Raw genomic sequence first — 23,584 nt, forward strand, 5'->3', positions numbered from 1 at the left:
GTAGGAAACACTTTGTACATTTATCCAGACTGATGCAATCGCAGACAACGGGTGTCTCAAATCTTTAGCTGTGCATTTTCACCGCAAGAGCTCTTCACCATACTCTTCTGCTTCTATACCTTTTATGTCTAGCCATTGGACGTCTCTTCAGGGAAGAAGCAGAAAGACCATTAAGCTTTCAAGGGCTCGTATAATGAAAGGTGGTTTTTAAGTCTCAGAAAAATTGCAGTCCAACGTGATTGTTATCCTCGGTAAACAAACTGCCTTTGATTGTAGCTTTAAGCTATGGTGATCAACAAATACTCTTTGTCCTCCCCCTTCTCGCTTTAGTCCCTCTCTGCTTATTTGTCTCTGTGTTTGTCTCCATATTCTTCTCCTCTGTCTGGCATGTTCACATACAAAGAGCTCAAACAAAATCATATTAGAGGCACAAACAATCTACAAATACCAGTCACTGAGGATAATAAACACATTCTCTGCAGGGAAACTGGTGGGTACATACTCTGGAGTACATTCATTTTGTGAGGCATGTAAAATGGTACTATGGTAATTATCTTGCCCACATGCAGCATTTTTTTAGAAGCAGAAAGGAATATTACATTGTTTTGCTTTTCATGGATCTTAGTATTAATGCCCTGTTCTAATCCCTTACAAGAGCAAAACTCCCTGAGCCAGACAAGTTTTGGATTCAAACAAACTCATTTAGCATGCAGATTAATGCAATTCCCAGCTCCTGCAGGAGTCAGCTTATTAAACACATTTAAATCACATACATTTACAATTAGAGTAAGTTAGAGCTATTAAATAAAAGACATAATACAAAAGTAGCTCACCAGCACAGTTTGTCTCTCTAAACACATTTGCATAAGTGCTTCGTCCTTTCATAGCCAAGCATAAAGCATAGTCACACTCTTTAAACGCAGTTAAAGCAGGCGAATGAGCCACCTTTTTCTTTAGTTATATTCATGGATGAGTCAGCCATATTGCTCTAATTAAAATAATCAAAGTCCCGCTGTCAGGTTGGCACTTCTTAGGCACAGTTGTGGCTTGTGTTTAATTGCTTTTGCATTTTAATGTTTGAGAAAGTCTATCTGTGGGTGCATATGAGTACAGGTGTGTGCGTGTCTGGGTGTGTGCGTGCGTGCAGACGGCTTTCCATGCAGAGCAGGATGCTACTGTGGAACAGTGAGAGCTTTTGCAGGTCCGGTCATCAGCGTTCCTCCTGCTGACTATACTGCACGCTTGAATGTCTTTCAATTTAGGCCTTCTGATAACTCGGCTCTCTCTCTCACAGAGATAAATGTTGAAATATAATAAATGAGTTTGCAACTTCACATGTTGTGGCTCCGACCTCATCCTTCTCACACTGTCTCTGTGCCCTTCCATTTCACTGGCTTATTTATCTTTCGCTTTGCTTTCCTTGTTGCTCATTTTTCAACATGTTTGAATGACTTTCCTATCTTGTAGCATACGCTTTAGCAAATAAAGACTGTATTTTCAAGTACAGAAGGATTTTTACTTCCTGGGAACAATTTTGAATCCTCTTTATACTACAGAGTTATTACTATAACAATAGAACAGGAATTTGACTCTATTATGCAAAAATTATATTTCCTCTTCGAGACCTTACTGAGACAATTACAGGTTTGGAACAGTTTTACTGCTAGCATTATGCATTTATTTGCATAAGAGGTGGACTGCTGAGATATGGAGAAATGGGGAAAAAAACTGCAATATTGACATGCATACAAAGTAGCTGTGTGGTGACAGCGATAAAGCAGTGATGGAGTGATAATTGTCTCTAGTGTCGCTGTGCACTGAAACTGTCCACTAGAGTTGGAACAAATGAGAGTGAGATGAGTCTCTTAATCAATACGCTTTGCAGATGTGCCTTTACTTGCACAAACAACGGGGATAAGCTTCTTATCAATGCACTGTACCAAAACTTTTCTCAGATATGGATTAATCTGTCCTCTGGACTGCACTTTTTTCCCCCTCCTTAACCTGTCAGTCAGGTATTTTCCTGCAGTGCTACAGTAAATCTGGCTGTGGTAGTCTTTAGTGTAGAAAATTCCTGTCTGGTCTCAGCTACATTGAGAGTTTTTACTGCAGACTGCTATAGCCTCTGCTACTGAATGTTGTTCACTACCCAGGGTTAGAGAACAAATAACATTTCAGTAGGAAAATCAATACCACCCTCATGTATGCATGTTTACTGTGACACTAATCTCAGCAGCATATTGACTAGCATATTAACTTAGCTTATCCTCTAGCTCACTAAGCCACAAACCTCCTGGAATATACTGCAGGCACATATCTGAATGCAAAATCCTTTTTTTTTAACAATTATTTTAACAATTATTAGGAAAATAATGTATTTCTAGAGCGCTTTAGAGATGCTAACTTTAAATGCTAGCTATTTAGCATTGCTGTCAGTCTTTGTACTATGCTAAGCTAACAGAATGTAGCTTCATATTTACTCATGTATAAGTACTTTAGCAGACATCCACAAAGCAAAAATACCAGCAGAGAAACAATAACATTCAGTCATACACTATATGGACAAAAGTACTAGACCCCCTAAAGGAGCTGCTTGGCCATGGAAACCCATAACATGAAGTTCCAGCACAGGTTTTAGGTTCTTCAATTAGGTGCTTCAATGGTTGCCTACTCCATATCCGGTTTAGTTCACACTTTTTGAAGTTTTACTACTGCTGGGCTCATAGGTGCAGCAGTTTTGTTGCAACCCCAATAGGGAGCCAGAAACCTCCAGGAACCACTGCCAACCAGTTAGAGAATACACAAATTTCTCTAGCAACCACTAGCAACCACTCGTATCACATCAAAATGGAGGGCAACTTTTGAAAAAACATCAATACTACTTGATTGTGGAATACATAGGAGGGAAGAAATTACACAAAAGGACTTGTTGCAACAGGGGCGTCCTATTATAGTACCACACTAAAATTCAGTGAGCTCCAAGACACATACTTTATCAAAAGTTCATCAGACTGCATGGCTAGGTGCTTGATTTTAAATAAAAGACTGAATTAAAAAGACTTAGAATTGCCCCAGTACATTGTCTGTGTAGCTTATGCCAATATATGCGCTTTCATTGGTTGCTTCAATATCGGATCATGAAGTTGAGAAAGGTTTGGGTGTGAATCCACCAACAATCAATGGCCTCTGGTCGCCATATTACTGATAATGACCTCCTGTGTGAAAAGCTCTTTAGTCTTTCACCTTGTCTTCTTTTATTTCACCAATTGAAGATGGGTGCTTTACCAGAAAAAGACACACAGCTGACCTGCCAACCATTTCCCTATCCAAGTCTTGCCCAGATACCTTCTCGAAGTGCACTTCAACCTGCTCTCAGCAGCCTATAACCAGCTAAACGTAAATCATAAATCAACCAGGAGAGCTCTGTCAGGGTGATTACCCCTGTAGTTGCTCTCTGAAAATCACTATACTGCCCTAAAAGAAGAAGGAAACAGATTGATGGAGAAAAGTTTGGCAATGAAAGATTTTCCTTGTATGTAGTAGAAAATGTTTTACCTTGACAGATGTCCTCCTGTAGTATTACTCACAGACGAATAATTTGCTCTGCTGAAACCCGTTTTTGCTTTTTATGGCCTGAAACAGTGTGATTAAGCTACCACTTGATACTCCAATAATCTCATATTATTTGGATTTACGGTACTCAAATTGCTGTTACTATGTTGCTAATCACGCCACCTTCAACTATTTTCTCACCTGAAAGCAACAGGAGCACATCTCGTTCTCTCAGCATCACCTTTTAATTGTGTCTCCTGCAGAAGAGAGCACAGAAGAGTGGCAGCAGGGGTGAGGATCTCATTTAGAGTGAAGCAAAGTAGCCAAGTGTGTAATGCTTTTCACAAAAACAGGCACCTTCGGTTTCAACACTGATCTCACCATGATATCCATGTTATTAGATATTCAGCTCTGCATGTCTGAACGTTTCATTGTGAAGAGAGAAGTACAAATGTGGTAGAGCTAAGGAAGAAAAAGGCTATTGATTATGAGTACCACAGTGAGCACAATGAGGAGAAGCAATTGCAGGAAGCAGGCAGCAGGGAGCAGAAGTGAGAATGAGGGGAAATGAGAGAAAAATCAAAAATGGTGTTCAGCAGAAAATAAGTATGGGAAAAAAACCACATTTCCTCAGATTTATTTCCCATCCTGCAGGTTCATCATAACAAAACCGCCGTCTCTCACCCATGCTTCCTCTCTCCCTTTGCTTCCCTCAGAGCCCTGTAGACAAGCCTTTATCTTGATACTTATCAAGGCCTCTGGCAGTGTGTTTCATCCGTAACCCTGTCAACTGTTATCTCCAAGTGTAGAGGCTGTCAAACTGTTAACTGTGTTTACTGTGGTAAACAATTATTACAACGCTATCAGTGATGGGAGAAGGACATGGCTGCAAGGTGTTTGAGCGGTGTCGACTTTGGGCGGAAAGTGTGTTGAGTTTGACAACAGATAATAGGTGTTTCTCTTCAGGATTTATCTCAGCCTAGAAAAGCATCAGTGATGAGAGTTTACCCTTCTGCCAAAGTTGAGGCTGCAGAGGTGGAGTGGAGCTGCGGCTTTTCCACCGTTGCCTGAATGTTCATTCAGTGATTATCTGCATGTGCAGACAGTTGCAGAGCTGGAGCTGAAGAGATGACGAGTGCTACTTCTGATCAAGCATTTTATTTCATGTGTTGCATTAGATATAAATTCAGTCAGTTCCTCTGACTTCTGTTACTGTTGAAGATAAGTCTAACACTTTGGTTTTAAATGAAAAACGGTGAAGTTTCTGCTATAACTTAAATTATTGCTTCATCAAACATTTAACACCGAATGAGTTTAAAACGTATCAGATGGCTATAATGGGAGAGAAAAGATTCACCTTGCTATCAACAAGTCAGACATCTTTTATCTTTAGAACGTTTTTGTGCATATCCATAATGCAAATCTCCAATTCTACCACATCCCACAGCTACTATATTGAGATATGGTCACCGTGGAGGCCATTTGAGTGCAGTGAACTCATTGTCATGTTCAAGAAAACAGTCTGAAATAATTTCAGCTTTGTAGCATGGTGTGTTATCCTGCTGGAAGCAGCCATGAGAAGATGGGTACACTGTGGTCATAAACAGATAGTGATTATAATAATACTCAGGTAGGCTGTGGTGTTTAATCAGCGCCAAGCAGGGCTCATGCTATGCCAAGAAAATATCCCCCACACCATTACACCACCAACAGCCTGAACCGCTGGTGCATGGTAGGATGGATCCATGTTTTCATGTTGTTTATGCAAAATTCTGACCCTACCATCAGAAATGATGACTAATCAGACCAGACCATGTTTTTTAGCCTTTTATTGTCCAATTTTGGTGTGCATGAGCAAATTGTAGCCTCAGTTTGCTGCACCCAGTGTGGTCTTCTACTGTTGCAGCCCATTTGCCTCAAAGTTTGATCTGTTGTGCATTCAAAGATGCTCTTCTCCTTACCTTGGTTATAATGAGTCGTTATATACCTTACTGTTGCTTTCCTATAAGCTCAAAGATTTCTTGCAATTCTCCTTTGACCTCTTGTATTAAGAAGGCATTTGCCTGCTGTTTACTGAATATACCAATACCCTCACAATAAGTTAAAGTCACTCATCTTATTTTTCTTACACATTCTTATGATGATTTGAATTTCAGCAGATTGTCTTGATTATGCATTGAATTGCTCCCATGTGACTGGCTGACTAAATATAATAGTCAGAGGAACAGATTTAACAAATCAAGTGACCAATGAGTGTATGTCTGGCCTCCCATGTACACTACTCAGACAGCAGCCTCACCTACACCAAACAAAGTACTTCTAGAAGCCAAAAACACATCTGTGTGCTACATGTGAAAAAGAGCAGCTTCAGACAGTGCAGGGACCTGATTCTCCCAAATTTATCTGGAGTCGTTGGACAAAGACAGGTCAGTTGAATCCTTTTACATTGAACACCGTCATGTTATCCATTAATGATACTTCCTTTCATAAGCAGTAAAGCTTCTAACTAATGAGTAAACTTATATAAAGGTTTTTTGAGCAAGGCTGTTATACACCAAAAGTGACATGAAAGAAGCATTAGAGAAAAAGCTCAATACAAAAAGAAAGAAGTTGAGTTTCCGTTCCCCACCATTCATAGTTTATTCCATCAATGCCGCTCTGTCCTCGATTGTCACTACTTGGGGCAAAAGGCTTTCTCTCTTCGTCACTTCCACAGACATAAATACCCTGTTTTTTTCCTCCAGCTGTGACATTTCCATCTGGTAATTCTGCAGTGTGTGGAGCATTCAAAGCAGCATTCTTCATGCAAGCTTTCTATAGCTTTATCTGTCCTGTCACACATGTGATGCAATCGTTTTTGTATTGCATCACTTTAAACAGTGTGCATGTGCTTTTTAGTAACAAAGTACACATTTCTGCAACAATGAATCAAGCACACATGATCTTAGGATAGTTTAAAGGCAGAAGCCTTGTTTTTGTGAAAAACTGGCTGTTTTTTAACTGACTGCCAAAGGCCAGATTTGTCTGAAGTATCTTGTTTGTCGCAAATGTTGGCAAAAAGAAAGAAAGTGGTAATGGCACACAAAATGCTAGTTTTATTTGTAACTAGGCACACCCTCACACACACACACTAATCCGATGCCACACAGACAAAGGTAACATCTAAATGCAGTGCAAATTAACCTGCCTACAAGTAAAGAATGAAAAGTCCTTTATGCTTTGATGCTGGCAGACGGTGTGCTGTGGGCTCAGACAGCCTTTAATGTCAGAATAAAATAACCTGTAACTTGCTGTTTTGATACAGACCACAGCAGACTGAATATTGTGACATATTACAATTTACAAATTCAGGCCTGCTGTCTGTGACAGCTTAGATTCGGTGCAGCGCTACATGAAGGCTGGGATATACTTTCAGCCATATACAAGCTTTACTCCTTGGGAAGATGTTTTTTTTCTCTCTCAGTGACGGTTAAGAAAACATGCCTATTATTACTTGACCGTGACAAGAACCTAAAAATATTTAAGATTTCAGATCATAAACAATGACTGCTTTTTAAGAGTGTTACATCTGTGAGATATGAAGCTTGACCAGCTAATACTGGAGATGAGCTTTAGTCATGGGCAATATGGATATGGAAAATCTTTTGTTGTAATAGATTTATTTCAATAGCCAGATGGGGATGTGTGTTTTTGGCTAATCCTGTGAATTAAATTAATTCTACAACTAAATTTGATTAATAATACCATAAAAATGCAATGCATTTCCCACAGGCCTTCAACATTTCCTGCAATTACCTAATTGTCAGCACAGATCAATATTTTCTTTATTAACATGGTATCAAATGCCTAATGCAATGCAATGTTATAAACCCATGAAGAGTTATCACTATACATGGAGCCTGTCTCAGTTCTCCTGTACTTTTCAGCTTCCCGTTTTACAACATTTTGCTTTTAGCCTCCAGCAACTTTACTATTGTGATTCACTCTTACTTCTCTTATCATCATCATTCTGGCACAGCAGGAACAGTTTCATCCAAACAAGCCCTAAAAACCCATTATTTTCCATCTGGACCCATGGCAGACAGACAGAAATGATGAAGATGGTTTAACATTTAGTAACCAGAGAAAGAACCAGACATACCTGTCAAGATTTAATGGAGACAAAAGAAAGGAGATGTGAAAAGGAGACTGGCAAGCAACTGAAAATATTTCTCAAGGTTTGCTTTTTGTTGTCACTGCTGTAAACCCAACAACACCGGTGTTGTTAGGTTTAATATATATATATATATATATATATATATATATAAATATATATACATATATATATATATATACACATATATATATTGCTATAAGATTGCTTCTAAGAGCATTTGTGAAAGAATATATCGCGCTCAGTGAATTCTGGTATGGTACCGTGATAGGATGACACCTGTGGAACAAGTCAGGAAATTTCCCTCGCTAAATATTCCACAGTCAACTGTTATTGGTATTGTAAGAAAGTGGAAGCGATTGCGAACGACAGCAACTCAGCCACAAAGTGGTAGGCCACATAAAATTACAGAGCAGGGTCAGCAGATGTGCAAAGTGTGCAGAGGTCACCAACTTTATGCAGAGTTAGTTGCTACAAACCTCCAAGCTTTCATGTGGCCTTTAGATTAGCTCAAGAAGAGTGTGTAGGGAACGTCATGGAATAGGTTTCCAAATAAATTTTTAAAAATTTGAATTAGGCAAATAAGCAGACTTATAGTTGTGTACTTTGATGTCCTGTTTTATTTTGAACTTACTTACCAGTAAAATGGTCGTGTAATCAAATCTTCTTAGGAAAGTCCCTAACTAGTAAGGAAATGTGCTTCAGTGTTTCCTTAAATACTTCCTTTCACACTGGATACTGGACCAACCTTTAAGAAAAGGAAGTAAGATGCCATACCAAAATTCATAGTGGCACACTACACTACTGTCATGAAAAACACGTCTTCTATCTATATGTCTTTCATTAAATAAGCTGATAGGAGCACTCTGAGCAAAGCATACAAGATGAACTTTCTGCAGTCTGGGTCACATAGTAGTTTCATCATGGCCCACATCACTAGAATCCATCATCACATTATTAAAGAGCCTGGTGTAAGTGCAGTCCGATTATTAGCGCATCGTATTTCACTTTTCCTAAATCCTGATATATATTTTCCCTCACACCTTAACTTATCCTTATGCCCTTTTCCATCAAGGTTAAGGTAAAGTGATAAGAAAAAGAAAGCAGGAGGTCATTTTTTGGACTTTTCCTTTTTTTCTTCATTTCCTGCCTTTGTGAGAATAAGTCATCACTGTGTACATATACAGGGAGTGCAGAATTATTAGGCAAGTTGTATTTTTGAGGAATAATTTTATTATTGAACAACAACCATGTTCTCAATGAACCCAAAAAACTCATTAATATCAAAGCTGAATGTTTTTGGAAGTAGTTTTCAGTTTGTTTTTAGTTTTAGCTATTTTAGGGGGATATCTGTGTGTGCAGGTGACTATTACTGTGCATAATTATTAGGCAACTTAACAAAAAACAAATATACGCCCATTTCAATTATTTATTTTTACCAGTGAAACCAATATAACATCTCCACATTCACAAATATACATTTCTGACATTCAAAAACAAAACAAAACAAAAACAAATCAGCGACCAATATAGCCACCTTTCTTTGCAAGGACACTCAAAAGCCTGCCATCCATGGATTCTGTCAGTGTTTTGATCTGTTCACCATCAACATTGCGTGCAGCAGCAACCACAGCCTCCCAGACACTGTTCAGAGAGGTGTACTGTTTTCTCTCCTTGTAAATCTCACATTTGATGATGGACCACAGGTTCTCAATGGGGTTCAGATCAGGTGAACAAGGAGGCCATGTCATTAGTTTTTCTTCTTTTATACCCTTTCTTGCCAGCCACGCTGTGGAGTACTTGGACGCGTGTGATGGAGCATTGTCCTGCATGGAAATCATGTTTTTCTTGAAGGATGCAGACTTCTTCCTGTACCACTGCTTGAAGAAGGTGTCTTCCAGAAACTGGCAGTAGGACTGGGAGTTGAGCTTGACTCCATCCTTAACCCGAAAAGGCCCCACAAGCTCATCTTTGATGATACCAGCCCAAACCAGTACTCCACCTCCACCTTGCTGGCGTCTGAGTCGGACTGGAGCTCTCTGCCCTTTACCAATCCAGCCACGGGCCCATCCATCTGGCCCATCAAGACTCACTCTCATTTCATCAGTCCATAAAACCTTAGAAAAATCAGTCTTGAGATATTTCTTGGCCCAGTCTTGACGTTTCAGCTTGTGTGTCTTGTTCAGTGGTGGTCGTCTTTCAGCCTTTCTTACCTTGGCCATGTCTCTGAGTATTGCACACCTTGTGCTTTTGGGCACTCCAGTGATGTTGCAGCTCTGAAATATGGCCAAACTGGTGCCAAGTGGCATCTTGGCAGCTGCACGCTTGACTTTTCTCAGTTCATGGGCAGTTATTTGGCGCCTTGGTTTTTCCACACGCTTCTTGCGACCCTGTTGACTATTTTGAATGAAACGCTTGATTGTTCGATGATCACGCTTCAGAAGCTTGTTGTGTTGATGTTATTAGACCACACCCCTTCTCATTACAGAGATGCACATCACCTAATATGCTTAATTGGTAGTAGGCTTTCGAGCCTATACAGCTTGGAGTAAGACAACATGCATGAAGAGGATGATGTGGACAAAATACTCATTTGCCTAATAATTCTGCACTCCCTGTACTTCACTTCGTTCCCTGGCAGATTGTTTCTGCACTCACAGCAGGGAAGTGTGTTGGCCATTCCCCGTCTTTCCCTTGAATGATCTCTTGTCTGTTTTACGTTTGCCTTCTGCCTGATATTCGCCTCACATGGACTCAAAGACTTGCTCTAAATGCAATCTTGCCTGGTAATAATTTTGCCTTCCTCTGCTGTCCTCTTACCTGTGAACCACAACAATGGGAATAGTAGGGCTACATCAGCCTGACTGCACTGCATTTCTTAACTATCTTGTTTTTGAAAAAACATTTCTAGTTTTTATGCAACTTTCCAAGTTCCTCCTATTCAGAAGTAAGGCTCACATACCTCATAGACTTTCTATCTTTTTTTGCAGTATTTGATTAATATTAGTAAGTTTAGTCGAGCCGAGTGGATATTTTCCCCAAGCCCCTGATAAGATGTGTATTAATAAGTTGAGCACAGCATTATATCACTTTGTTATTGGGAAAAAATGGAAAGCATTTCAGTGTGTGGAGGATTAGTCGATATTCAATTAACCCAGGCAGACAGTCATGGTGACTCTTTATCAATACCTCTTTTTAACTGCACACCCGCAGCACACTTAATTAAACTTCCCATTAATAGCATCAAACAAGTGAGAAAACTAACAACACAAACACTCGCATAAGTTTGGAAAAGTGATCCAAATCCATACAAGCACCGACCGGAGAAGTGGTTATCAAAGGCAGTCGGCCAAGCTGCTGCACTGGCCTCAGGTCTCGGCTGTGATCATAGATGCTCTCAGTCCAGTTGTGGAGACAAAGGAGGAGGAGGAGGCTGTGTGTTTTGGACATGGCACAATTGCGTGTCCTCAAACTATTTGTCTGGTTATTGATGTGTATCTGGGACACCCTGTGACTCTTGACCCTGAAATCATTAATTTCCGCGCATTCCACAGCTGGGTTTATGAAAGCCCTCCCTCACATGGCTCAGTGCAGAGCGTGGTTATGACTATGAGGGAAGAGCTTCGAGATTCTTTTAGAAAAGCAGTAATTTTGAAATAACATAAAGCCTTCTATGTAAATCAAGAGCCCTCTGATAACCCTATCCTTATTCCAGACTGTGCTACATTTCTCTTTGATAATCAGCTACAAATCAGGGCCAGTGTGTCAACTGGGGCAGCAATGTGACTGTCTAGACAGTGATAATGATCTGCTAACATGTCTGTGCTGCTGTAGATCTTCTCTACTAACTGTAAGCAATAATTGTTCTCTATGGGAATAACTAGATGTGCATTTAACAGTAGCTATTATGGGAGACCTTGCAAAAAAAGATTAGAGGCCACTGTTTTCCTATCCATACAAAGCTGCAGTACAAAGAAGGGTAAGTCAACCCTCATAAAGTGAATCGAATGTTAGTGTTGGCATATTTACAAACTAACTTCAATGAAACTGTACAACCCATTTCCCTATAAAAAATTTTTTTGTGTGTGTGAGTTAACATTATATGTACTTGGTATTTAGTTTACACCCAAATATCCAATTTGTTGCAATATTCATCAACAAATGTTAGGTGTTATAATTACAAACATGATTAAAGATGCAAAGACGTTCAGTTTAAAATTATACAGTGTTCACAAAAGTCTTTAGCAACCCCTCATTTCTTTATATTCTGCTTCCATGGAGCCACATTTTCTTTTAATTTGTCAAAAGTGGTCTTGAGCAATAGTTCACCAGGCTTTCTGCTGGCCTTGTAAAGTTTTTGTTTGGACATTGACTGCTTTTTTACCAAGAACCAAGTTTTAATTGTGATATTAGGTGCTCTGTTTCTAGCAGTCACAAAAACACATAATTTGTTTCCACTTCTATGAAAAATACTAAAGATAACACAGTTTAATAGGGATAAAATAGTGTTATGGACCAACAGGTTTATTTCAAAAGACATTTTAGCAAAAAACTTGGAACGTCTAACATAGTCCGCTAAAAATATTAGCAGAAACTGGACATGTGGATGACAGAAGAAGTGGCAGACCTAAAAAAAAAATACAAAATCTACAGATGAACAATATCTGAAAGTCCTTAAGAGTTAGGCAGAAAATATCCAGAGAAAACCTGAGTGATGCTTTGTTGAAGCCTGATCACAAATGGCCTGAATGGAAAGGTGGCATTAAGAAGTGGTATTAAGAAGCCCTTCTTAATGGAAGGAAACAAGGAGAGAAGGTTGAGGGTTGATCTTGTCAGAATTGATGAAATTATGAACACAGAAAAGTACTGCCAGATTTTGATCCACAGTTTGGAAAGCGTCTGATTGGCAACAACTTCATTTTGTGGCTCAAGAGTTTTGCACAGTAATTTTTAAGCCCTGGAAAAGAATTTTTTCTCAAATTTGAGCAAAGCAGCATTCTCACTTGATGACATTAATATTTAATCTGTTTTCAAAACTGTTGTGCAGATTCTGTTAATGGCCTTATCAGCTGATTGACTAATTGTGTCAGCTCTACTTAAGACCAAGAAAGAGTCCCAGCTGGATTCACTGCTTCAGAACTTTAAAAATGCAGCATGCCATTAATAATTTGTTAATAAAATCAGCTTTTTCTCCTGCTCCAGCCAAAGATAATGACATGTAGTAAAAATATTCTTAACATTTTAGAGGCACAGCTGCTTACAGGTATAGACACGTTATTCAAAATCACTTGTGTCTTAATTAAATCAGTCCTAATTAACCTGAAGCAGTATCTTCAATAGTTAATGATTTTTAAAGAGATAGCATCCTGTTTCCATTTTCATTTTGACCAGGCAGTATAGCGTAATATTTTTCATCAAAGGACGGACACTGGCTTTACAGAGTAAAATAGTTGAGTCAAAGTAGAGGAGTCAAGGCCACATAACCCAAACAACACCAACATTCTGAGGACTTTATTGTAAAACAGTATGCAGTGAACAGACTACCGGTGCAACTAACAAGTTGTGTGTCTCATTTGGTTGTCACTCTGTGCCGTTGTGTGAATACCAATGAACAGCGAGCCGTTATCACCTGAGCCTCGGATGACAGCATCTCAGTGATGTATTGCTCATCAGCCTCTGTTTCGTGCCAGACAGGATGTGTTTTCTTACTTGGAAAATGAAAATGTCAAATGCAGATCTTTAGTTGTGACGGCTCAGCAATATCCCAGATTGTTTTAAGTTAAGATGCACAGCCTAACCCATCTCTAACCTTTTAGATGCGTGATGGAGTTTTACAGCTGTACAGATAAGAAACGATGCCGCCGCGTTTATTTCCTGTGCTTGCTGATAAGCCGAAATATAATTCTCCAAACTGCTTTTGATCAAAGATGTGAAACTTTACTGTGTTCCCGCCACAACTCCATTGTAATTCTCCAGGCCTCTTCTGTTACCGTGTAGCCCGTTAGAGGCCTGTTCCTCCGTCCTCTACTAAGTTTGTTCTGAATGCTGAAATGTTTTCCCCTTGGGTGCCTTGTGCCAGCCCCCTTCCTCTTCCACCGATGTGGGGGTGAGCTTTCCCAGGACAAAGAGAAGAATATATAAAGGAATGGGGGGGGGGGGTCGGAGAGACAAAAAGACAGCGGGTGTGTGAGCAAAGGAGGCCAAGTGAAAAGATATAGAGGGCTTGACAAGTGCTTGTCAAAGGGCTCAATACTGCTGGCAAGCTTTGAGTGTGGGGATACAGAGAGAGGAAGAAGGACAGAAAAACAATCTGTACTTTTCCCCCCTATTACAAACCCAATTGCTCACTCCTTACAAACTCCACAGGGTGTGGGGTACACACCACGCTCTGTGTTTAGAGAGTTACTGGAGAGCAGCTCAGTCCAACTGCACCCCCACCATCTCCCCTAGTCCTCCTGCACATGGTACAGTCCATTTAAAAGGCTGCATGTCATCTCAGTGTGTGCAGGGTCCTCTCTGAGAGCAGCTGCTCACAGCACATTCTCCTCTGCGGGAGCATTCACTTTCCCCTCCGCCTGCTGGGCTGCATCTTTTTCTCCCCTGCCTTTTTTTCTTTCTCTTCCTGCTCCCTTTGGTTTCTCTCTTCCCCTCTTTCTCCCGCGCTCACTCTCTCCTCTCGCACACACATGCTTTCTCTGACTCTGTAGTGCTTGGACGCATTCTTTATGCAGTAACAGGTAGACATCATCCCTGTACTGCCGGCTTTTTTTTTTTTTATGTGCGAAGTACACTGTGAGAGAAAAAGCACAGGTGGAGTAGGAGAAGAAGAAGAAGAGGGTGATAAGAGGTGGCGGAGGAGGAAAGGGTCTTAACTTCACCTCCTGTAATGCTTCTCTTGACACCATGCTGCTCTGTGTGGATTTGGTCCTCAGGGGAAAATCCTTAAAATGATGGAAGACAACAAACAGCTGGCACAGAGGATTGATGGGGCCATCCAGTCTGCCAGCCAGGAAGTGACCAACCTGCGCTCCGAGCTCTCCGCCACCAGCCGTAGACTGGGAGAGCTGGGTGCCAGCAGCCCCCCTGGCTTGGAGAACCACCACCAACACAACCACCACGATGACAGCCTTCACTACCGGGGTGAGTGCCTGAATGTGTGCGCACTCACATGTAATCTCGTGCCTCTGTGTGTGTGAGAGAGCAAGAACAGGAACATGTGTGAGTGTTTTGAAATCAGCAGTGGGAAGTATTCTAAGAATGTGCAGCGGAGTGACTAATATCATCCCACCGTTCCTCCATTGACTTATTTTTCCCCATACTCAGCATGAGAAAAGTCAGCAGCTTGAAAGAAAAGAGAGAACGACTGAGTGTTGTTATTAAATGGCAGGGAGGGGTTGGGGTTAGAGAGCGTGGGCCAGAGTTGCTCAGGGTTTGGTTTCCCAGGCAGCAGCTGGGCTCCTCTGGGGCTGCACTCCCTCCAGCTCTGGCTCCTTCTCCGCACTCTCCCCGAGTCTATGAGGAGAAACTGTTGTGCTTCATGCCCAGAAACTGCATGCCAGCATCTCTGAAGGAGGGCGGTGACACCATGGCACTGCCACTTAGCTGGGAAAAAGATGTAATGAATGACGAACGAGAAGTTAAAGAGAAGTTTTCATGGGACTGCTCATTGAGGCTTCCTGCTCTTAAAATAGTTCCTCTTGGCTTCGTGTTACACTTATTGATATCTCTCGTGTTGCTTAAAGTAATAACTTGGCTAAAGTGCTGTTTTATATCTAGTTATTCCATGACTAATGATGTCTGACAGGAAATTTTTATCTAGTGTGAGACTGTGTTCTGGGTCTAATTAAGCCTCGTTACGACGTATTCGAGTTAGTTACTTTTATATCGCCGACATCTTGGATTCATTAATGATCATCTTTATGGAGTTTGACAGGAACAAGAATAAAAGGGGAATTTTTGTTTTCCTGTTGCCTTGAATGCATTAACAGAACAGCAAATACTTGTGTCAGCTATCCAGATAATTTGGTGAGAAACTTTCAAAAGTTTCCAAACTTAACAAATAATATTTTACATTCACTGCATGCACAGAAAATTTGGCTTGCTGAAAAAGAGAGCAACAGAAAAAAAAAGACCTTTCACCTTTTGGTGTTTCTGTTCTGCATTCGAATTGAATGCATCTGGGAGCCTGTATGTTTTTGAGATCTTATCATACCCAGCCACAGTGGCTATTAAATGCACTTTAAAAGATATACAAGAGACTACCCAAGTAGGAAAAGGTCTAATGAATGAAGAGAAGATATAAGTTACAAAGGACTAAAAGGTTTTGCTAATACTTGTGTTACAAATCCCACAACTTAATGGAAGCGAAACCATTATAGTCATTCATTGTGGGCATGCTGTAAAAGAAGAAGTACACACTGAGAAAATGGTAATAATAAGCTGACAGTTATTAGAGAAAAATACAACTGCAGTTGTTACTGCTGCTCCTTTTTCTCCAATGCAAACAATTTATAACAAAAAACTCCATTTTCATTAAAAGAAATGTTACAATATGCAAATTAGAGAACATAACAGAGATTATTCAGCCAGCTGATTTAGCCCTCAGCTGCTGCCTAATAGATATATTTTTCAATCCACCCGGTACACAGAGAGTGTAAAAGAAAAAAAATATGAACAAAGCACTTTATTATTCAGAAAACATGTTTAAAAGTGAGTTTTTTGCATTGCCAGCTACAGTTGGTAAGATTTTCTTGACCTGTAAGTCTTATGCGTTGAGCACAGCATCAGGTGCAGGGACTACATGGGAGATTCTCCTCTTTTCTTCGAAATTCAGCCGATGCTGGAGCGTGATGGTTCAACTACCAATGGGAAAATGATATAAGATCCAAACAGATTAATCTGAGTAACAGATTAATGCTTATCAGATGGCCAAACCACGAGCAGCAGAGTGGCTTCACAAATCCTGAAAAGTACTATGGCGCAGTCATTGAATCTATTCTTGTCATGGCTTGAAGTATTATATATGCTGCATTTATAGTTTGTTTGTTTGTTTTTTGCGATAAATGTCAGTTCAAGCCCAGTCTGAGTGTTTCATCTGTGTGGCTGCTGCAGTGTTGTGTTCATTCAGCTTGCTGTTCTGACTCCCTCTCAATGTTAACAGGCAGCCTGACATTCCCACATTCCTGAATGTCAGGGTGGTGATGTCATACTTCCTGTTCCCAGAGGCCAGGCTCGCAGTCAGGTGACTGATTAAACTAAACACACCCACACTGAGAACCGCTTGGCTTAAACATGTTTTTGTAAGTTCTTAAGTTTAGGCGTTTTGGGGTGTGATGAGCCAGCACCATCGTCCAGTGGCTTAGTGAGATTAAATGTTCTTTAGGTGTGTATCCCTCTCCAGGCCAGGCTGTTCGCTTGCCCATTTGTTGGCCATGCCCTGTGCAGGATCAAAGCAGTTTTTTGTGTGTGTGTGTTTTTTTTTTAATATGCATGAGCTGACTTCCTGTAAATATATTACACTGTGCCAAATGTCAGAATTTCTGCTGTGTTTCAACTCCCTGTGGAGCTACAACAGCATCTCTGACAGACATCCAATAAGCCCATAAACACAGCACTTCAGCTGTTCCTGATGGCCTTGGAGTCCATTGTGGAGTCCTTCTAACTGAGCTAACCACAAGGAGCAAAGCATTAAATGAACCAAAACTTTCAGTCTGTTCACAGAGATCCAGGATTAACTTGGTTATTTGCTTTTGCTAATAAACATTTTGTATAATTTTTACACTTACCCTCTTTAGAAGATTTTCTTTATTTACCGGCATTTAAGAGTACAGTATAAGCATTCAACGGAAAGGTCTATGACTGGCTATTAGACATGACCTTTATTATTCTGTTCAGGCTGCTGACATTAATGTATTCATTGCCAGGACAATGAAACCCTATTGAGCCTCTCTCTTGATAGACCCAGTTGATGTCAAGACCTTGTTTAACGTCCCTAAACAATCAACTGCATTGCTGCTGTATCTGTGTTCCACTGAGCTGTTTGGAAAAAATACATATTCATCTTCCTCTCAGTTTGTCTCAGGGACCAGAAGCGCTATGAAAATATCCTGTCCTCTAAAATCAATGTTAGGTAACCCTTATGGGGTTTTACATTATTTATATAAGCGCCTTGCTGTCAGTGGGTGAGAAAGTGCACATCGTGGACTCATGAGAATCTGCCAATTGCAATTCATAAGTCTGTAAAACACAACCATAAGGCAGCTGTTAGTGAGTCGTACAGCTCGGAGAGTATGGATGACCTTTGGCTGCTTTAACGAGCAGAGGACAATAACACAAAGGGAGAGAGCACTGATGTGGGTATTGTCTATCAGTTGTCATTTGTCCTTGAGTATCACAGTTTGTCATTGTGGAAAGAGAATAGTTAGGACAATGCTTTTACAAAGTGAGTTATTTCAGACATTCACGGTGATGAAGGTGATGAAGGTGATGAACGTTATGAAGGTTATGAAAGGGAAAGTAACTGAACAAACAGAACATTTGATGACTTTCAGTTTGAACATTTCAAGGTTTTTGGGGAGGACAATGTTGCGTTTTAAAGACCTGACTCGCTGACACAAAATTAAACACACAAGGTAAGAGGTCAACAGCAACGAAAATGGAGTTAAATTAGACCTTTCAGTGAGAAAAATTCAGAGCTTGTAGAAAAGCTTAAAATTCTACTGCCAACAGCAAGTGGAAGCTAAGCGAGACCTAATGAACCGTTTGGCAGTTTAAATAAGTTAACCTTCGAATTTATGATCAATTTGGGGTGAATGTGGTAACTATTAAGGAGCTATGAATTTGTTACTGCTCCGGTCCTTGCACTTTGTTCAGGTTTGCTGCTCCAGTGGCATAGTATAAAAACAACCCACCACACAAAAGGCAAAATTGATTTTTATAAATACTTGAAGATAAATGTTGTTGTAGTAATAAGAGTGATAAACAACTTCCTTCCTGTTTGAAATAGGCCGTCAGTTCTAAATACATATTCCTTTTTCTACGTGCGCCTTCTGCCTTAATTCTTCATGGCACAAATTCAACAAGGTGCTTGAAAAGTTCCTCAAAGATTTTCGTCCATGATGGCATCAGAGCATCACACAGTTGCTGCAGATTTGTTGGATGCACATCTATCATGTTAATCTCCCCTGAACCATGTATACAAGGCACGATGGATTCAGGCTTTCATGTTGTTAACGCCAAATTCTGACCCTGAAATCTGAATGTTGCAGCAGAAATGAGGCTCAACAGACCAGGAAACATTTTTCCACTCGTCTATTGTCCAATCCTGGTCAGGCCTTAATTAATTGTACCCTCGGGTTCTTGTTCTTAGCTGGCAGGAGTGTCACCCAGTTTGGTCTTTTGCTGCTGTTTCAAGGTTGAATGTGATGTAGATTTAGACATGTTCCTCTGCATACACTGGTATCAACAAGACATTTTCACCTAGAGAACTGCAGCACACTAGATATTTTCCCTTTTCAGACCATTCCCTGTAAAAACTTAAGAGATGGTCATGTGGGAAAATGCAGTAGATTAGCAATTTCTGAAACCAGCTTGTCTAAACAGGTGTACCCAATAAAGTGCTGAGTGAGTGTAGTTAAAAGTAAACTTTAAATACTAATACTTTCAGAATCAGATAGTCTTCCATCTTAGCATTTCTAATAAAGCTCCCACGCTGCATACCAAAATAATGTATTCTGAGATTGAGGAGAGTGGCAGTACAACTTTACACAGTGTACTGCAAGGCATGCATGCTGATTAAGTATTCACTAAAAGACCCCGCGATTATCTTTTCTCCAAAGAGGAGGAGCTGAACTGGCTCTAATGCTCTCTGCTGCAGAGTAATTGTAGAAAAGAATCCTCTCCCCATCTGGCCTGAGTTTGTTAGACGCCTAGGTCTCTCATTACTTCATCCAGCAGAAGAGCGGGGCTGGGAACACAGTGCCAAACTACAGCAGCAAAATCCCATTCACCCCAGCTATTTCCCTGTAATGCTCTCTGGACCACCCGCCTTCCTGTTTGCTGTCTGCATCAGAGCAAGTATGCAATGCAATGTAAGCTTCCCCCTGTATTTACCACCACGCGAACACCCCCCAGCCCTTTCTTTATTCCCTGCCTACTCTCCCTCAGCCACACCCCGCCTGTGGTCAATGCAGTGTGAGAGAAACTGTGTCCAAACAATAGCCCCGGAGAAGCAGCCCGTCACTTCCCTAACATTTGCCCTCTCTCCTACTCTGCCACACAAGTCTTCCTACAATAAAAGAAGTAATCGTGGAATAGAAGGGACTCCAACAGCAGGTGGAAACAGCAGCATTAGCGGGTGGTTCTGCTGTTAGTTAGAGATGCAGACAACAGTGATGCTGTCGGGCACAGAGGCACTGTTTTAACACTGCAGCAAGAGCTCCTCTTACTATCCTCCTCTTAAATGCTGGTAAACTGATTATCTTCAAATTAAGATTTTTTTTACTTAGTTGTAGATTCATGCATGATCCAAAACTTCAACACATAATAAATAGCTGGAAAAACTAAGAAATGAAACCTGTTAGTGTGCAAAACAACCTGGAACAAGGTCATAGAAAGGCAATCAAATGTGAAACCAGAACTTAAAGTCTTTACAGTGTTTGCAGTTTAGTTATTTTATAATTAAGGTCCTGTTTGCATTCAGTGTTTATTTTGTTTTCAAATACATTTGAGTGTCTGTGCTTAACAACTGAATAGAGCTTAGAAGTACTTACTGGAACTGGCGGACTTTGTTCTATGGAGGTAATGGCTTTAAATAAATAATGACTCTGTGGTTATTTGTTTTGCTTTGTAATGGAATGCAAGCCCCAGTAATGAACTGACAGAGCAGTGCAGACTGTCAGTGGGAACAGAAGCCTGGTGGACTTCTGCTTGTGCAAGAGTTTCCACTTTGGAATTTAGCTACGCAGAGAGTAGGAAGGAGAGATGGGCGCCACATATTCACTTTCATCTCCATAAGGGGCTTGGATTGTTTCAGTTTCTTTGAAATCTTACTTAGTGTGTGGTTCACCAGGCGAACATTACCTATTTCACATTGCAGTGTTTGTAAAAAGGTCAGAGGTGGCAGATGACAGCTGACCTCAACATGTCTTATGGGTCTAGTAGCAAAGGTGACAGAACTGCTGCCCCCGGACACCAGCTGGTGATGCCGTTCCTTCGCTGTGGGGCGCCAGATGGCCGCAGCGCTGTCACCGTGCGGCCCATGTTGTGTAAACTGCCACCTTGAAGCGAATGAGCCTGCAAAAAGGCGGGCAGAGAAGTCTACAGGCAGTGAGGCAGTGGAGCAGTTCCGAAAAGGGAACTGCAAAAAAAAAAAAAAAGCCAACTCTCAGAGAGGGTACATCTCAAACAGACATTCCTCAGCACTTAAATTTTCCAGGCCAGCTTTATCTGAATGAAACTTCACATAGCAAGTCAGTGAAAGCCATTTCAAGGAGAACTGAGGAGTACTTTAACCATGACACGAAGCACTGAATTGCTTTCTGGTGTGACACTCTGCCTCTGAGAAGATATTATTCCTGTCAGTGAGACTGATATGTCTCCATATGCTAATTATATCCATGAAGGCTAAAGTGCTTATTTAACTGATTCTTTTCCACAAGTTCCAAACAGTCTTTTTTTCCCAGATGATTTTTTTAAAGGAAAATGGCATTTTAATATAGATTTCCTGTCTTATGTCACGGTTCAGGTTAGGAGCACGTTGTGAATGTGGCTTTTATTAGCAGGGGAGTCGGGAGAGAGGGACTGACTAATGAGGATATTCCTCAATGTTATCATTGGTACTTTCCTGCCAGTTTCCCTCACATGGGGCCCCCTCATCATAAAAGTACTTTGCAGAGTTTTCATCCAGAAAGGAAACTGCTGAAAATGAGAACTCTGCATAACTTCAGTGACTATCTTGTGTTTATCACCATCACATGTCAGGGGAGGGAATTAAGTATTACTTCCTGGTTGTGTTTTATGGGCCTTGTAGATGCTCCATCTGTACCATGTGCATCTGGAGAGGATCAGAGATGGGGAAACCTGCAGCAAGCAGTTCTCTTAAGAGGATTTCCTTAAATCTGTTCTAGGTAGAAGAAGACAGAGTATCTGGAGGAAGGATGAGGTTTGAAAATCGGTACAGGTGTTTGACCGAAGCCTGGCATAGGGGACTTTGAGGGTGTGCATCTCCATTAATGACACGCTGAGCCAATGATTGAAAGAGATTCACTGAACTTCATACAAAAAAAAAGGGAAAAGAGCTCAGACAGACTGATGATTCTCCCAAGTGCGGTGTTTCAAAACTGTTGTGGCCGCCTCACAACAGGAGGCACAGATAATGATCAGGCTTAAAGAACCCAGCTCCTCTGCCTCCTCCGTGCCTCCACTCTGCACATCTAGCCTTTCGTTTTCACCTTAAATCATTCAAATCCCTGGCGAGTCCAAACTTCAAACAATTGAAACTCTCAGAAAGAAAGAAAGAAAGATGCAGACAGCAAGAGACGAGTAAAGCCTGGTTGCTTCCACAACAGTCTCAGCTCATCCTATTAAAATGCCTCATTGCTTTAGCAGCGGAGACTTTTTATTGCTGCTGGTACATATTGTTGCCTTGGTTGCAGTTTAAATCCATTCCCAGAAGAGAATGGACTTGGCATGGAGGAAAATAAGTTGTGAGGAAGTGCAGACCCCCTCCCTTCTCATATCCAGAGGATGCAAAGCGTGACATTCCAGCAGAGCAGAGGATAAGCAGAACACTTTTCTGCTTCTCCGAATCATCTGCTTCATGCAGGCCTCTGACAAGATTGATGAGCTGAAGACATCCTGAACATCGGGACAATGCTGAGCGCTGTTAAACACCCACAGGATCCATAAATGGCAATGCAAAGGATGTGTACGTCTTCAACTCATGTCATTATCGCGTCTCTTGTGTAAACATGAAATTATATGAGGAGTTTAAAATCAAACTTTTACATGAATCCTTTATTATTCTAAATTTGTAATGCAGGAGTTTCTCAAGTCAGCTGCAAAAGTATTCCATAAAGCTGTGTTTGGATTATAGCTCAAATAATTAGGCAGTTCACTGAGCAGCAACTGAAAATTAATGATAAGCAATTTGATTTTCTTTAGTTTTTTCCACTTTGTAGCATTTCTGAATATAAATGTTTACCTGTTTTCTTCTTCTTGCATGATAGCTTACCTGAAAATGGACAAAGCCATCATTTAAATAGAATAATTAGGACTTTAAAAAGTGTGAGGAGCATTTCCAGTTGTTTCCTTACATTTAAGTAATAATATCCTAATAATGATTTCATTGTGAAATCAGTTGTGGTATGCGGTTTACCAAGCTAGGTACAGTATGTGCTAGTTTGAAGCCTTCTTCATGTGAGAGCTTCCTGATTTCTTTCTTGTTTTTGCATCCTTGTCAGAGTCTTAAAGCTGGTTGTACAGTCCAGCATGTGTTTCCATCAGAGTACACGATTCTGGTCAGACAGAGTCGGGAGAAGTCTCCCGTGCAGTCCTCCGAGGTCTCGACTGGTAGTTGCTGGAAGCAGATCACATAAATGCCTGCTGAATGTTGACTGTTGGACCAATTGGCCGGAATAGAGGACAAGCTGAGTTCAAGAGGAATGGGATAAAAAAACAAACTTCAAAGATCAAAAAATAAAACATGAAATGCAGACACAGCAGCTGTAGTGGACACTTTTCATAGTTTCTAACACTTGGTCTCACTTCACCATCAGATTTAACCATCAAAGGCACAAGCAGGAGTGGCCCACAGACCGGTGGTACCACATCTTTGGACACTGCCTCCATCTGGCAACAGAGCTCACTGAAAACAAAGGG

At 40.8% G+C, this 23,584-nt stretch overlaps 1 protein-coding gene across 1 annotated transcript in view; it reads left to right on the forward strand.

Moving 5' to 3' along the window:
* Positions 1-23,584, forward strand: part of kaznb (kazrin, periplakin interacting protein b) — a 139,973-nt gene that overhangs the window by 48,854 nt on the left and 67,535 nt on the right. Inside the window, exon 3 of the mRNA XM_085456980.1 lies at positions 14,638-14,845. Coding sequence (XP_085313106.1) covers positions 14,638-14,845 — 208 coding nt within the window. The remainder of the gene's footprint in view (positions 1-14,637; positions 14,846-23,584) is intronic.

This window comes from Copadichromis virginalis, linkage group LG5 (genome assembly GCF_057382275.1).
Source record: "Copadichromis virginalis isolate Kocher_CV1m ecotype Utaka linkage group LG5, C_Virginalis_male_GT1.1, whole genome shotgun sequence".
Taxonomy (NCBI): domain Eukaryota; kingdom Metazoa; phylum Chordata; class Actinopteri; order Cichliformes; family Cichlidae; genus Copadichromis; species Copadichromis virginalis.